This window comes from Dipteris shenzhenensis, chromosome 17 (assembly GCF_047967505.1).
Source record: "Dipteris shenzhenensis isolate YYH24624 ecotype China chromosome 17, Dip_SZ_1.0, whole genome shotgun sequence".
NCBI classification, from domain to species: Eukaryota; Viridiplantae; Streptophyta; class Polypodiopsida; order Gleicheniales; family Dipteridaceae; genus Dipteris; species Dipteris shenzhenensis.
Genome location: NC_141612.1, coordinates 22507903 through 22524069, shown reverse-complemented (window position 1 = coordinate 22524069; position 16167 = coordinate 22507903). Strand labels below are relative to the sequence as shown.

The window sequence follows — 16167 nt, the reverse complement described above, 5'->3', positions numbered from 1 at the left end:
CTAGACCTAGGACTAAGTGTCCTAGGTGTCACATAGGACTAAGTGTCCTATGTGGCCTAAAAGGCACTAACACTACAAGTGCCAATATTTATGCCTACAAGGCACATACCATGGCCTATAGGGCATCACTAGAACCACCAGGAGATGGCCTACAATTTGTTGAGCAGAAGAACTCTCAATGCGAAGTGTTTCCCCTGGTTCAAGATTCAATGGATGCTAGCTGTGTATCCTTGTTTTGTCCTTGTCCTAAGCAGGTGAATGGCTAAGAGGGCACTCAAGGTAGCTAAGGGAGTCTATGTGACCAAGTATTGGTTGCTTGGAACAAGCTTAAGCTGAGTGCAAGTGTTTTGGACCTGAAAGGGATGCTCACTTTTAGTGGAGATTACGCTTTGGTTTCTTAAAGAGATGGGTCACATGCAGGCAGTGGTTGCTAGGTAGAGGGCATATCTTTGGTACAGCCTCATTGCTGAGTAGGAAGGGGTGGGGAAATCTATGATCAGTTATGTTCTTATGGAGGATGAGATGAACGGATCCTTTATGGCGGAATTCCATGTGGTCATTATTGATCAAGTATTTCAGTTCCAAGTTATATTATCTCAGTTCCAGAGGAGTTTCAGTTAGGAAATTCAGTTTTGTTGTTTTCTTGTGGAGTATGACATGCTCTCTATATAGAAGCATTGAATATGGTCATCATTGACCAAGTCTGGATTTTTATCTTTCCATAGTTCCCTTATTGGGAATTGTGTATTGAATAAATATAAGCTCTTATGAGAGCACATGATATATTCAAGAACCAGTTTTTTTTAATGATAACATGATTCTATTTGGTTACTATTGGCGCAATATTTTTTTAAGGATTCTATTGTTTAATAGTTCCCATTGGGATTTGTTTCATATAAGAACTCTTATGGTTTCTCATGGATTATCATGGCCAAAGCGACAGAGTTTTTCAGTTCATCTATTAGTTATATGTCCTTTTGGAAAGTTTGAGAACCCTCCAAGTTTATGTCTGACCAACACGGTAAGTGTTTGGTAGCAAGATATTTTATGAATAACGAAGCACCAGATCAGTTAATAGAACTGCAGATATTCTCCAATGCCCGTTTTTCTTTTAGTTTCAAAAGACAGTTTGTTTGAGTATGCTTGTGCTTTCTAAGTTAGAAATGTATTTTTGACTCTTTGTAGGAAACAATACATAAGTGTAAAGGACCATTTAGCTTTTTATGTTTTAAATAAGAGTGAGAGTGAGAGTGAGAGTGAGAGTGAGAGTGAGAGTGAGTGAGAGAGAGAGAGAGAGAGAGCGATATTCCAGTTTTTTGGAAGATTTTGTTTCTTGACTTGCTTGTTTATTTTTGCTTAGTCACTTGCTTCCTTTTTTCTTTATTTCTTGTTTTCTTTCTCTTTTGTTTATCTGGCGTATTTTAGTAAGCACTGGGTTTGCCCAAGAGACTCCGCGGGTCTTTAGAAACCCAGTATAGCTGCTTATGCTTGGGCACTGATGACGACATAAGTGTTGCTTTGCTTGCTAAGTATGTCTTCCTTTTGTTTTTCTTAAAAGTTTTTGTTTACCTCTTTTTTCTTCTCTTTCATAATCTCTTTTATTTTCTCTTTTATTTTTTGTATAGATTTTTGATCTTTAGAACAACAAAAAATCTAAATTTGTATGATTGGACTTATTCTAGTCTTACAAAGGTATATTCTCCAATGCACAATTCTTTCCCAAAGAGCTTCAAGTTGAGCTTTACAATACTTGGAAGAGTATCGGTATGGAGATCATAACTTCATTCAGAAAGGTTTGAGAGGATTCTCAAAGATGGAAAGATTCCAAGAAACAGTTTTATTAAGGCTAGGTATCTCTTTTATGTTGATAAAGTTTGCCTTATGAAGATCTAACCCTTATATGGCAAGGAGAATAGTGGATTGTTTTCTTGAATTTGTTTCAGGGAAACACTACTAAAAATGAGAAGTCTTTAGAGCTGAATGTGCTCAAGTATCAGTACAAGTGATCATTGGCCAGTGTTTCTTTTGCTTATTTGGGAATCAAAGGTGGAGTTGCAGCCAAAGAAGCCGAGGGGGAAACAAAGCCCATGGAAGAAGCAGGCCATCTTATTATGGAATTGTTGAGGTTATTAGCAAGGAAGAGGATAAGCAGTATGATAAAACTGATGGATTTCTATTATTAGAGCCTTATGACTGTTTTGGAACATTTTCCTTCCACCACCAGCATAAATGGCAAGAGTCAGGGTGCAAAGCCGTCAACTCCATAGGAAACAAGGGCATGGATTTGCCAAGAAAAAGAAGGGCTTATGGCTGCCCATTTGCAAGTCCCACGAGGCCTAAAAGCATGGATAAGGGGGACGCCTCTTTAAAAGGAGGACCCACGAGAAGGCACCAAAAGCACCAAATTTAAAAAGAAAGTCTTAAAAGCTTGGTTTTTTTTGGAAAAGTAGCTTTTAGAAAGCAGGCCATAGCTTTTTGCTAGGCCTAGTCTATAAAAGAAAAATTACAAGATTGCCTGTTCTAGTCCATCCAAAACTAATCTTTTGGATCCCATTGCAGCTCTTTAAGGGACTGACCCCCTCGCAAACCAAAGCTCCCATTGTGTATGTTATGCTTAGGCGCTATGCTTAGGCTGGATGTGGGTCAATAGCCTAATACTTGTTCCAACTTTCGATTGCTCTGAGAGGGATTTTATTGTTACTCCCCATCGTTGGAGTGTTTGCAAGTAGATCATGTAGCAGAAGGAGCTTCCTGTGAGGAGTGCAGCGGAAATGAATGGAAGAGAGAGAGAGATAGCACGCTCACACACACACACACACACACTGAGAAGGAGAGAAAGGGGGAAGAAAAGGCACAAGAGAACTGCAAGTGATCTTTGGAGAAAACCCCGCTGCAACTGGGCAAAACCACGAAAACAACGGACTGCTCGAGAGCTCAAAACACACAACTCAACATCCAAGTGAATAGGGAGCACCAGTGAGTGGAAGGACGCTGTGGGTTGGCTTTGCACCTTTGCCAGGCTCCACAAGATGCAGTGCTGGAAGGACTGCACCAGCTCCAGAAGATGGGAAATGAGGGGAGAGGGGTGGCACATATATAGCTGAACCCCCCCCCCCCCCCCTAGTCGGCCAGCATAGGGGGTTACTGACCAGCCAGCTCATGAGGGCCAACCCTCTGCCCTAGGGGCCGACCCCTACAGCCTGCTATATAGGGCTGTCCAGGCCCTAAATGAGGGCACACACCTCCCCAAAAGAGGGGCTAGAGCTAGCCAAGGTGGCCTACCTACATGTCGGCCCACCCACTGCTCTACAGCCCACAAATAGGGGCTCATATAAGGCGCCTAAGGGCAGCAGGGTGAGACACACATGCTCACACAACCTTGCACCCTCCCGGGGTACCTCCGTGGCATGCATGATATCACATGAGGCACTGGAAGGCCAAACTAACCTACTCTCACGGGGGTGGGCACACCCACAACAGAGGCCCTTACTCTCTACCCTAGCGTCACTCATTGGGTGGGCACACCCACAAGCAAGGCCCTCTCTCTCTCTAAAGAAGGCTCACCCTCATAAAACACCTGGGGCCCAGTAAGGGATAACCATGCGACCGAGCCCCAAGTCATGAAGAAAGGGTAAGTATGAAAAATGCTGAGTATCCTCGCAACCCCTTTCCAAATAGTCCTCATCTGACTGCAGTCCCGTCGCACTGACTTCTCTGCAGAATGACAGCGAGGGCAAGTGGGATCAGCCCCAAAACGTGATCTCCACAGGTTCACTGCAATCCCTCCATGAATAGAAAGCCAAAAGAAAAGAGTGGTCTTTCTATTTCTGAGGGATTTCCAGAGCCTCCTCCCATAAATTCCTACGCAAATTTGCAGTGATGAAGTAGCTGTCCCAATGGGGGGCTCTGGAGGGAACCCAACCCCTAATGTTCAGCTGAAATCTCTTTGCATTACCAACCGTGAAACGAAAAAAGGGAATTCCCCTCTCTCGGTGCCCATGATCTATCCAACATGCAACTTTTTAGAGTTAGCTTGGGTCAACAATTTCTTTGATGTTTATGAATCCGATTTTGGATGCTCAAGTGTGTGTGGGTGTGTGGATTTGTATGTGTGAGAGCTAATGACGTTAGTGGGGATGTCATAGTAGCTAGTCCCTGCTTTGCGCGATGGAGTTTATGATTTTCAACCTTATGCGTGACTATCATGAGATTGAAACTGCACAATGTTGTGTTTTTACAGGATGAGTTTGGGCATGTTCCTGGATTCATCTAGATATAAGCTATCAAGCATGTTTTCTATTACTTGCAAGGCACATGGTCATTTGGATTGATTTTTTCCAAGTGGTGTGACTTGCATGCTTAGATGGGGAAGGTGATTATGAAACTCGGCAGTCAACCAATGGAGATTGTCTTTTTGGGGACATTCATGCATGTGATGGTTGAGTAAGAAACAATCAACAATTGCTACCTTCTCTTGTGAAGCTGTGTACATGGCGGCTTTTATAACAATAATTGAATGCGTTTGGTTGCGACGATTGCTTGCAGATCTACATGCAACATTGGAGTGTGAGTGCTATTGCAGTAGCACGAAATCTTGTTTTTTTTTTTTTGGGCAAAGAAAGGAACCTTCTATTAATGCTTGAAAAACTTCATACAAAACAGCAGCCGTGGAGGAGCTGAGTATGGAAAAAACCAAGAAAGGCTGAAAGGAAAAACCAGCCTATTCCAACGAAACCCAGCTCACTGCCTAGGGAATCTTTGGTACAGGGACTAACAGCCAGGTGGGGGACTTCACAACCAGCGAATCCCTCGTGGAGTGAATATGTAGAAAACTCCTGCAGGCCAAGCCTTGCAAAAACGTGTGCACCTCGCGACAGTTACCCTAGAACCTGGGGTCCCATGCTCCCAAGTGGAGCGCAGGGTGTCGATGATATCGTGCCAGATGGTGACCAAGATAGAGGAGGGTGGAACCGGATTCTCACCCATCACAAGACTACTACGAGCAACCCAAATGTTCCGCACTGTGACATGAAAAGTTCGGAAACAACGTTACCAGCAATATCGGAAGTGCCCCCGTCAAAAGCAGTATCGTTCCCCTGGATAATAGTAGTACCAGCTCAATCACCGGGGAAGGGGGAGAAAAACCCTTGCTTTCTTGCTTTCAGGGGGGCAGTGCGGATTAGGGCGCTCTGGTCCAAATGAAAAAGTATATACAGAAGTATAGGCCCTGGCCTGCTGACTCTGCTTGTCTTGCGGGGGTGGGGGGGAGGAGTCTGTCCCTGACCACGAGGGCAGTTTCGGGCTAAATGGCCCATCTGCCTGCAACGAAGACATTGGCCTGGTTGATCCATTCACCCATGCACTAACTCGGGAAAAGATTAAGGCTTTCCACAAAGGGTTAAACTTGTTTCCATTTGGTGATTGAGGTCACACCTTGATTTTGTCAATGTTAGGTTAGTAATAAGGTTAGGGGCTTCTAGAACATTCAATGCATAATGCAATAGAATGCAATGTTTTTCTTAGGGGCTTCTTGATATGAGGGGATCCAGAATATCTTGATAACTTCCCTAATGCCTTTTTTTCATGAACTTTGGATGACTTTGTTTCTGAGTTTGCATGTGAAGATTTATTTTTAATCAGAAATGACTAAATAAAGAATCCGCAGTTTTAGCAATAGGCTGAGAGTGATGTTCATTCACATCAGCAATGCGCTTTACATGGCATCTTCTCTGATGACCTTGAAGAGGCTAGTCTGATCATTGTGTGTTTTTGTTGCTCAGCACCAATTGTGTGTCAGAATCATATGAAGCGGCAGTGAAGCATGTGTTCAACTTAGAGGTGTGGCTGTGTTGGCTGTGCAGGTTAGACAAGCTGTAATAGGTGCGCATGGCGTGGCTGCACAAGTAGCAGGGATTGCTTTTCTGGAGTCACTGGTATACCAAGAGAATATTTGGCAACTTCTGTCCGGCTGCAAGGTTCAAAAATGTTAAAAATCAAAATGTTAATGCTCCTTGAGTGCTTGTGTTTGAGTAGGTTTCAGAGTTTTCACCCTCTACAGCCAGTGCTATGGGATTATCAGCTGAGTTCCATGAACACTGCCGCGCATCACTGGAGCTGGATTATCTACAGGTTTGTGGCCCTAACTTTTTAGAGAAGAATGTCTAGTTTAGCTAGATGGGTTAGTGATCTGACTTTTACTTGTTGAAAGGACAAACTTAGTCCGCATCTATATCTCTGGTTAGCGGCTCAGTATTTTCTTATGAACTTGAAGAATTTATATTTCCCTTTAACAGTCTAAAGTCTTGTTCTGAATTCTTCTCTCCATCAACCCAACAGAAATTCTATACTTGGGCTTTAGATGCTGCAATTAGTGTGGCTGATAAGATTTTGCATGGTCTCGGAAGTCAGCTTGAGGTGCACGTGTGTGCTTCGGCATTACGGTTCATGACACAAATATTGTGCTGGGAATTTCACGGGACACTGATACGTGGGGCAGGTGGTGTAGTAGTTATTGGTAAGAACCGAGCAAATGCCTTTTCAATGATTCGAGACAGTCCAAGTGGGAAGCGTGCTGGAGAGCAGGGAGCTTTTGTCCAGGTAATGACCTTGTTTCCTTTGTAGGTTCTTTCACGCGGTTTGTGATTGGTAGTAATAAATTCTGCAGTTTTAATATCTTTTTGCCTTTGTGGACTTAACTCAGCCAGGACCAGCTTGGCAAGATCTATTGCTTTCACCAAATCATACAAACTGGATCTTGCAATTTTATGCTCGCCTTCGGGACTTTCCCTCTGATAGTGGCTGGATTGACTCTTCTCTGTGTGTCTCGGCAAGACAGCTCATTCTGCAGCTCTGCTGTTTGAGTGGAAACATTTTTCCTTCCGGTAAGCTTGCAGAATTCTCTGTACTTGTAGTACAGAGAGATTGTGGTTGAACCTGTGATGGATGCTATGTACTTCTGTCTAGACAACAATGAGAAAGAAGTTGTTCATAGGCTGCTCTCCAAGAAAAGAAAAGATAAAAAAAGAAAAGGAAAGAAAAGAAAAGGTAGAGGCTAAGGTGCCAACATTGTAGGAACAGATTTAGCATAATACAATTAAAGGGAAGGCTTGCAAAGCTTGTCTTGGACTGTAGCAGGTGCTTTTTCATCTTCATTACATGATAACATCAAGCTTCTAGACTCTCTAGTTATATTTTAAAATAATTTCAGAGTAAGGCACTTTTGTTGAGGAAATAATGAAGAGAAAGCTTTTAATCTCTTCTACCATTTAAACTTTTATTTTCTGGTTTCTGTTTGTTTTTAGTTTTCATTGTGGGTTTGAATCTTCATGGTGAGTGCAAATCTTAGTGAATTCTTGACTTGCTTCCGTTCTCCCCCTCTTGCTCGTAGTGGCTTGTATGAGTTACTTTTTTGATTGCACCTTGTTTGATACGCCCGTGAGGCCTCCCGAAAGAGAGGAGGACTTCAACAAGCCTTGGTTGGCTGCCTGTTAAAATACTTATGCTTTAGAAACACATGTTTTCGGCAGCAAACATTACTAGGTTTGCCTGCTTGCTTAAGAGGGTGTGATCACCAGCTTGGGGATATGGTGGGGTAGGTTTCTTCTCTGTTGGACAATCTCTAGCATTGGTTGTTTTTGGTCAAGGTGAGCTCATTGGTGGGCGTATTGTGTGAATTGGATTGCATGTGGGACACCTCAAAAGTGGCATCTTGAATGGTCGAGGGGTCCTTCACAAGTCTAACTTATGGTTTACTTGCTCGATGTGGATTCATGATTTGTTGGATGCTACATCAACAATCTAGATTTTGCAAAGGGCAAGCTAGAGAGCACGTCTTTCTCAGAGACCCCCCAACAAAGAGGTGCTTGGGAGCAGTTCATCTTCTCTATCAAATAATTCTACATTTTGGATGGGGCTATATGGAGAGAGGGAGTTCTAGAGGGATCTGGGTAGGTATGACAATGTCCCTGTAACACCATTCCCTGGTAATTCCTAGACTCATGTAGTCACGGGCGTTGGCAACTCGTTTATCCACCCAGCCAAACTCTCAGGATAGGATTCGTCTCATTACGTATTTTTCTTTATGATTTTTCCTCATCCTTATCCTTGAGACCCCAATCTCCCTAGATAGTTCCTGGCCACACGTCACATTTTAGGCCCTTACTTAGATGCATCCTTTTTCACCCCTCTCTTGGAGTTCCCTTTTAAAACAATTGCCCCTTGGCAATTTACACATTAGATGCACCTAGGCCCTAGCCCTATTAGAACTATCTAGTCAATGCCATTACGCCCTCACCTAGGACCTTGGCAGTTACTTCTCTTGACCATTTAATTACGCACATTAATTATTACAAAAGTTGGTCATCTAAGAGAAAATGCCCACCGATCTATCCGAGGTCATGCTATCTCGGCTAGAGCATAACATTCCTTCCCTCTTCAAGCATCAGCGTCCTCGATGATGAAATCTGGGAATGCTCTCCGCAACTGGTACACGGATTCCCAGGTAGCTTCCGATAGAGGCTGACCATGCCATGCAACCAACACCGTGGGTATCTTCCGATTTCGTATTTGCATTGTTCCTCGGTCCAGGATTCTTGTTGGTTTGCGCCTTGCAATATCCTCTATCTCCTGAAACAAAACCACACCTTTGATTAGTGAGTCACCTGTATGCAAAAATTTCTTTAAGCGCGAAACATGAAAAACCGGGTGCACCTTACACCCCTGTGGCAATTCTAATTTATAGGCTACACTGCCTATTCTTTTCAGAATTAACCACGGCCCACAGTATCGAGGTGATAACTTAGCACACTCTCCTGAAGTCAACGACTTCGAGTGCGAAGGAATTCTGAGAAAAACTTTTTCTCCTTCTTCAAATACTCTTATAGACCGATTTTCATCCGCATACACCTTGGCTCTATCCATAGCCTGGCGGATATTAGCTCTCGCAAGTGCTAGCATCTCCCGCATCTGAACTACAAAGTTCGCGGCACTAGGCACTTTCTGAGGTACTCCAACTATAGTCGGATTGGCTGGCCTATAACCATAGTTCAGTTCAAACGGACTGAACCCAGTAGATGAATGTTTCCTATCATTGTAGGCAAACTCCAACAATGGCAACCACTTGTCCCATGTATGTTGCCTCAATGACACATATGCTCTCAGCATATCCTCTAAAGTCTGGTTGACTCTCTCCGTCTGACCATCCGTCTCAGGATGATCCCCACTACTCATTCCCAACTCAGTCCTTAGTGTCTCAAATACCGCTGTCCAAAAGTGACCGGTAAACCTGACATCTCTGTCTGACACTATGGATCTAGGCAATCCATGCAGACGAAATATATGTCTAATAAACAACTCCGCTACTTGCGGGGCACTAATAGACTCTCTAGTCGGAATGAAGTGAGCCATCTTGGTTAGACGATCAACCACCACAAGGATAGAATTATACCCTCCTTGTGTTGCAGGTAACCCTACAATGAAGTCCATGGAAATGCTCTCCCACTTACTTAGTGGTACTTCCAAGGGCTGTAAAAGTCCGGGTGGCTTCACCCGCTCGGCCTTACTTACCTGACACGAGAAACACCGTGTCACATATTCATGAATATGCTTTTTCATCTTTGGCCAAAAGAAATCTCGCTTCACGAGATCATATGTCTTCTCGACTCCTGGATGTTCCGCACACGGGCTATCATGGCATTGTCGAATGACTCTCTGCCTGAGATCATTCTGACCAGGTACTACAACCTTGCCATTTCTAACTAGCATACCATCCCTTATGGTATATCTTGCATAAGTTTGGCCTTTTCTGGATGCCAGGTCATCCTTTCCACTTTCCCCGGGTTTTAACACATGAGCCTTAGGCCATAAGCTCTGGACAAACTCGTCCACCTTCTGAGTTTCTCTGATCTCGGTCATTAGAGCATTCTCTAATACCGTGAAACTCAGGTTATGCATAATGCGAGACAACGCATCAGCTACCTTATTGTCTTTTCCTCTTCGGTACCGAATCGTTAAATTAAACTCCTGCATGAGCTCTGCCTACCTAGCTTGGCGGCCCCTCAAGTCAGGTTGTTTACAAAAATGTTTCAGAGTATCATGATCTACATCCACATAAAACTCTGAACCATACAGGTAATGCCTCCATGTTTTCAAAGCATGGATAACAGCATACAACTCCAATTCATGAGTTGGCCAATTCCTTTGAGAGGGAGAAAGCTTCTTGCTTTCAAAGGCTACTGGCCTTCCCTCTTGAAGGAGGACTGCTCCTACCGCAATGCCACTCGCATCGGTTTCTAGGAACAACGGTTTCTGGGGATCAACTATTTTTAACACCGGTCCTGAGACCACAGCTTGTTTTATGGTGTTAAAACTTTCCTGTTGATTCTGTCCCCAAATAAAAGGTACTTTATCTGAGGTCAGATCAGTCAATGGCGATACTATTTCGGAATATCCTTTGATATGCCTTCTATAAAACTGGACAAATCCCAAGAATGATCGCAACGCGGTCAGACTCTGAGGGATTGGCCAAGTTAGTATCGCAGCCACTTTCTTCGGATCCATTTCTACCCCCTGTGGAGTAATTATGAACCCTAAATACTCAAGCCTAACCATACACAGTATAGTTTTCTTTTTATTCACGTAAAGACTGGCTTTCCTCAAAGTACTGAACACTATCCTTAAGTGTTGACGATGCTCAGTAATACTTTTACTGAATATCAAGATATCGTCAATAAAATGTACTACGAACTTTCCGATATACGGACGTAGTAAATCGTTCATAAGCATGACGAAGGTCGTTGGAGCATTGGTAAGTCCGAAGGGCATTACCAAAAACTCATAATGACCAAACCTGCTTCTAAAAGCGGTTTTATGCACATCCTCGGCTCTAATCCGGATCTGATGATAGCCGCACTTAAGGTCTATCTTGCTGAAAATCACGGCTCCATGTAATGCATCTAGCAAATCATCAATCCGAGCCATCGGATACCTGTGCTTAACAGTGATATTATTCAATGCTCTGTAATCTATACAGAGGCGAAACGTATCATCCTTTTTCCTCTTTAATATCACTGGTGAAGCAAAAGGTGAGAAACTTGGTTGAATCTGCCCCAACTTGAGGTATTCTTCCAGTTGCCTACGCACCTCTGCTTCTTCAGCAAAACTCATCCTATAGGGAGGTCTATTTACAGGTTCTGCCCCCGGGATCAGTTCAATCTTATGCTGAACATTCCGCTGTGGAGGTAACCCATAAGGTAGTTCATCCCTAAAGCATTCAGAGAACTCCTCTGTTATAAGATTAGCCAGCTTGGCCATCTCACCACTTTGCGTAACATCAGTGCTAGCCGAAGACTCATCCACCGGCTCTACCGATGCGGTGCAAAGGTACAAAAACTCTACTTGAGCCTTTCTGATTTCCATCACGGAAACCAACGGTCCCTGAGGTATATCTTTTTCACCTCGCAAGACATAAAGCACATCATTCATCTTGAATTGATATACGTGCTTTTTCCAATCAATGGCTAGATTCTTACTAGAATGCCACGCCATTCCCAGGGCTATATCCGCATGAGCAAGCTTGGTCATTTCAAAATCAAGCTTCTCAGTATAGTCCTGAATCCGAAGCTCCAACTGGGTAACCCTCTGGTCCCATACTTCAGTTGAACTTCCGTCTGCCATCCTGACTGTATACGCATAGTCAGATGGACTTGTCTTTAATTTCAGCCTCTTCACGAGCTTGGAGTTAATCACATTGTGAGTTGACGCTGAGTCAAACAACACAATGACATCATGACTGGCTACTTGCCCTTTCATTTTAATTAACTCCGTATCATTGAAGGCTGTATACCCCGTTGCTGCGGGCTTAGATAGGATGTTATCAGGTGCACTCGTCACTAACTTAGCAACAGATACACATAGCAAACAAGGTACTAACCTCTGAGAAGGTCCCGCCAGTTGCATCTGCAAATGTTCCGCACTGGGACTCTCCTGCATTTCTACGTCGCATTCAGATATTATCATATTAGCCGTGCGACAATCTTTATTCAGTGGACAATCCTTCCAGTGATGTCGCTGAAGGCAGCCGAAGCACAATCCTTCTTTCCTAGCTTTCTCTTTTTGTTCAGGGGTCAATGAGGACTTTGACCAAGCCCGGGCTGCCATTGGAGTTATTTTCCTTTTCACCCCAACGGTGGTACTTGTTTTTGTTGGTCCCTCAACCGGCTTCACCTGCTTGGTTTGGCCACTTGGCTGCGAGACACTTGTCTTTGAAACCCATTTCCTCTAAAATCCCCCTTTCCTCGGGTGCTCATACTGAGTCCCTGCCTGCACAAATCCACCAGACCTACCTCTGGCATCCTCATAGTTCAGGGCTACTGCTATAGATTCATCTAATGTAGTCACATATTTAGCCCGAACTTCCATTTTTATCTTGTCGTTCAGTCCATAGATGTAGTCTTTTAACTGAACCGACATAGGGAGAGGGTCTGTTATTTTCATAACACATTCCCTAAATTTGTCAGTGTACTCTGCCACTGACAAGCTCCTCTGACGAAGATTTCTATAAGCATCCCAAGCTCGGGATTCTTCATCAGGTGGGAGAAAGTGTTTCTTGAATTCAGTTTTGAACCCTTCCCAGGTGGTTGGAGCAACTTGATCCTTCTGTTGCTTTATCCACCATCTATCCGCTGCCTCAATAAACAGGTGTGTGGCCTCGCGGATCTTCTTTAGATCGGATCTAATCTCACAAATGGCGAAGGCTTCTTCCCACTTGTGCAACCAAACCTCGATCACATCAGAGCTGCGCTCGGTCATCCGACCAGCGTACTTCTCCGGTCTATAATTAGCGATATTAGGCACTTTGACCCTTGCGCGCTCTAAGGAATGTACACTGGGCTCTGGCTCTGCTGGAGCTTTGCCCTTGTCAATCCTAGACGGTCTAGCCGACAAGGCTTGCACCATCTCCCTAATCTCATTTTGACCAGCATTCACCTGAAGCTGCTGGTTCATAATCTGCTGTAAAGCATCCTCTAATATTGAGATCCTACCAATCAATGTAGGTGCTGCGTGATGTGACATCTGTTGTGTAGATTGAGCTCTAGACTCACTAGGATTCACCCTTGAACTCTGCCCTTCTGCTTCCATTTTGTTGAAAGGAATTTAAAAAAAAAAAAAAAATATATATATATATATATATATATAGAGGAAAATATATACTGCCTCCTTTTTCTGGTTTTTTTTTTTTTTAAAAAAAATTTTCACTCTGCGAAAAACGATAAACTGAAGCGAACGGAAAAGATGCTCCCTGGGCTTTTATATATATATATTTTTTCCAGATTTCTGCCGCTTCTGTTTCGGTTGTTGGAAGTTCTTATCGTCACTTGCGTGGATCAACCCGCTCCCATCCGCTGCGTCAATATCCCTTTCCCTAAGTACTTCAAACACATCACTGTTGCATGTTTGCAATCGGGCTGGCTTGATTGACGCGAAGAGGTGAAAGAAGAACCGAGAGAACGAATGAAACTACAAGGCAGAAAGGTGGAGTAGCCGAAAAGGACTGCTTGCGAGCTACGCAGGGCACTGGATTTCATGTAGAGTCACGTCGCCATTTACACCATCTCTCCCCGTTCGTAGCTCGTCGTCATCTTACGTGATACCAAGTGTAACAGATTTTTCCCCCTTGATTTCGTCTGCAGATCCTGTCTAATAGTGTTCCTGCGCTCTGACTTTTCACGCTCACGCTCAGTTCCCCCAATCGCTTGAAATTGCGATCACTTTGCCCCTTCTCAATTCGCGATACCGGTTCTAACTGCAACCCGTATGATCGACAATTCTTTCTGCATCTCCTACTCGTCGAACACGTCGCAGGTCAGCATAGATTCCGTCTGTCCCTCGAACCCTCTCTAAATTCCTGTGCTCTGATACCAAGTGTAACACCATTCCCTGGTAATTCCTAGACTCATGTAGTCACGGGCGTTGGCAACTCGTTTATCCACCCAGCCAAACTCTCAGGATAGGATTCGTCTCATTACGTATTTTTCTTTATGATTTTTCCTCATCCTTATCCTTGAGACCCCAATCTCCCTAGATAGTTCCTGGCCACATGTCACATTTTAGGCCCTTACTTAGATGCATCCTTTTTCACCCCTCTCTTGGAGTTCCCTTTTAAAACAATTGCCCCTTGGCAATTTACACATTAGATGCACCTAGGCCCTAGCCCTATTAGAACTATCTAGTCAATGCCATTACGCCCTCACCTAGGACCTTGGCAGTTACTTCTCTTGACCATTTAATTACGCACATTAATTATTACAAAAGTTGGTCATCTAAGAGAAAATGCCCACCGATCTATCCGAGGTCATGCTATCTCGGCTAGAGCATAACAGTCCCCATAGACCTAACGTGGAGCAGCCACAATAGAATCTATCACAATGAGGAGCGAGGTTTACTTGAACTCGGGGGAGGCAGTCGGGGAGGCCATCCCACAGATTTGGACTGTAGAGGACAAGCCAAAGGCCATTCAGAGGAGTAGTAAAGTAATCCTGGAGCATGCAATCAATTTGGCAATTGTTTCTTCAAAAAGAGGCAACATTGCAATATGGTCTTGTTGCCATTGAGAGATCCTTTGGTTGGCAGACTAGTATGAGTTTGCCATTGTAAGTCACAAGCACTGGAGGCCAGATGAGTAGAGTACTTATACCACTCTTTTCGAGTTTGCAATCCTTTGGAGACATTAATGAGAACTATTTTCATAACTTTTGCAAAATAAGCATAGTTTCAAAATGGATGCAGTACGGAGATAGGATGACTGGTGAGTTTTTCTATGCCATTGAGCGTGGATCAGCAGGAATACATCTCTAGAACCTGCAAGATGAATTTATTGGGAGGGCAATACTCCAAAGCTATAATAAGTATATTTATTTAGAGTTTCAATACAGATGTACCATTAACATGTCGCTCTTGTTTAGCTATTATGTGGCAAGAATGGATTTGGTCCCTTTGTCCATCATAGAGTGATTGATTTCCCTGGTCTGTTTAGGCAATTGATGGTGTTCTTGGTTTGTCTTGTGTGCATAGTATCTTACATGCCCATTTCTTGTGCAATGTCTAACATGCCCATTTTTTGTTTATGCATTGCCCTATCAGCTAGATTGTCTTTGTTCTTTTTTGCTTAGATGCTCGTTTGGGAGAGACTAAAATGAAATCGTTTAGTCTTTACAAGCAATTGTAGCTTGAATGAAGCGATTGTGGACTACTTTTTAATTAGCCTTCTCCTTTAGTGCTAGCCTTTGTCATGGCTGAGTCTGCCCTTCACCTTCGGAGTGCCGACAGAATCGTAGTACGAAGACCTTTGTATAAATGGATGCTCAAGTATGTGTGGATTTGTATGTGTGAGAGCATATGTTTATACTATGTTCTACACTGTTGGGCGCTGATGACGTCAGTGGGGATGCCAGTGTAGCTAGTCCTTGCTGTGCGTGATGGAGTTTATGGTTTTCAACTTTATGAGTGATTATCATGAGATTGAAACTGCACTATGTTATGTTTTTAGAGGATGAGTCTGGGCATGTTCCTGGATTCATCTAGATATATTATGCCTTTGTCTATGCGTTCAAAGTTTCATTTTTGCAACAGATAGAGGAACCACTCAAGAGCAGCATGTGCAACGGTTGTTATGTGGAATTACCAACTGGATGTATCCTCCAGAAGCTGTTATTTTGAACATCAAGTCAGGGAAAAGTGAAAGGTACTTCAGATTATGTACTAGTGATAATTGGGAATGAGGTCTCCTTTTACTCAACAAACTGTATTTTCTGATTTCCAGGAGTATAGGTTGTTGAAAAAAGATTTCTAAATGTGATACTATAAAACATGGCTTTTTAATGTTTTTGAAGCGAGCTACTTGATGGATGCCGGGCCCTTGGGTCGATAGCGAGCTTAACATCTCCGTCCACTTTTGATAATCTTTTGAAGCCTTCAGGAAGGTAGGTCTGATATAATCAAGAATTGTCATCCACATCATCAAAATTTTCTTATTTGAGTTCTGTAAAGAGCTGCGTTTATCAGTGTGTCGATATTCTTTATTAGCCTGAGTTTCACAGTACTAGAGCTGGGTAATGCTTTATTTGCGAAAGGTTCAACAAACCTCGTGTTTATCCATGCAATAAAGGATTT

At 43.3% G+C, this 16167-nt stretch overlaps 1 protein-coding gene across 4 annotated transcripts in view; it reads left to right on the top strand.

Annotated features, from left to right (window-relative positions):
* Nucleotides 1-16167, top strand: part of LOC147891859 (uncharacterized) — a 174778-nt gene that overhangs the window by 36945 nt on the left and 121666 nt on the right. For 2 of the 4 annotated variants that reach the window (XM_087387866.1, XM_087387869.1), the window contains 6 exons: nt 5862-5933; nt 6034-6129; nt 6337-6597; nt 6701-6881; nt 15628-15739; nt 15888-15977. In XM_087387866.1, the coding sequence (XP_087243992.1) occupies nt 5862-5933; nt 6034-6129; nt 6337-6597; nt 6701-6881; nt 15628-15739; nt 15888-15977 (812 nt within the window). The remainder of the gene's footprint in view (nt 1-5861; nt 5934-6033; nt 6130-6336; nt 6598-6700; nt 6882-15627; nt 15740-15887; nt 15978-16167) is intronic. The other 2 variants (XM_087387867.1, XM_087387868.1) reach the window with 2 other exon arrangements.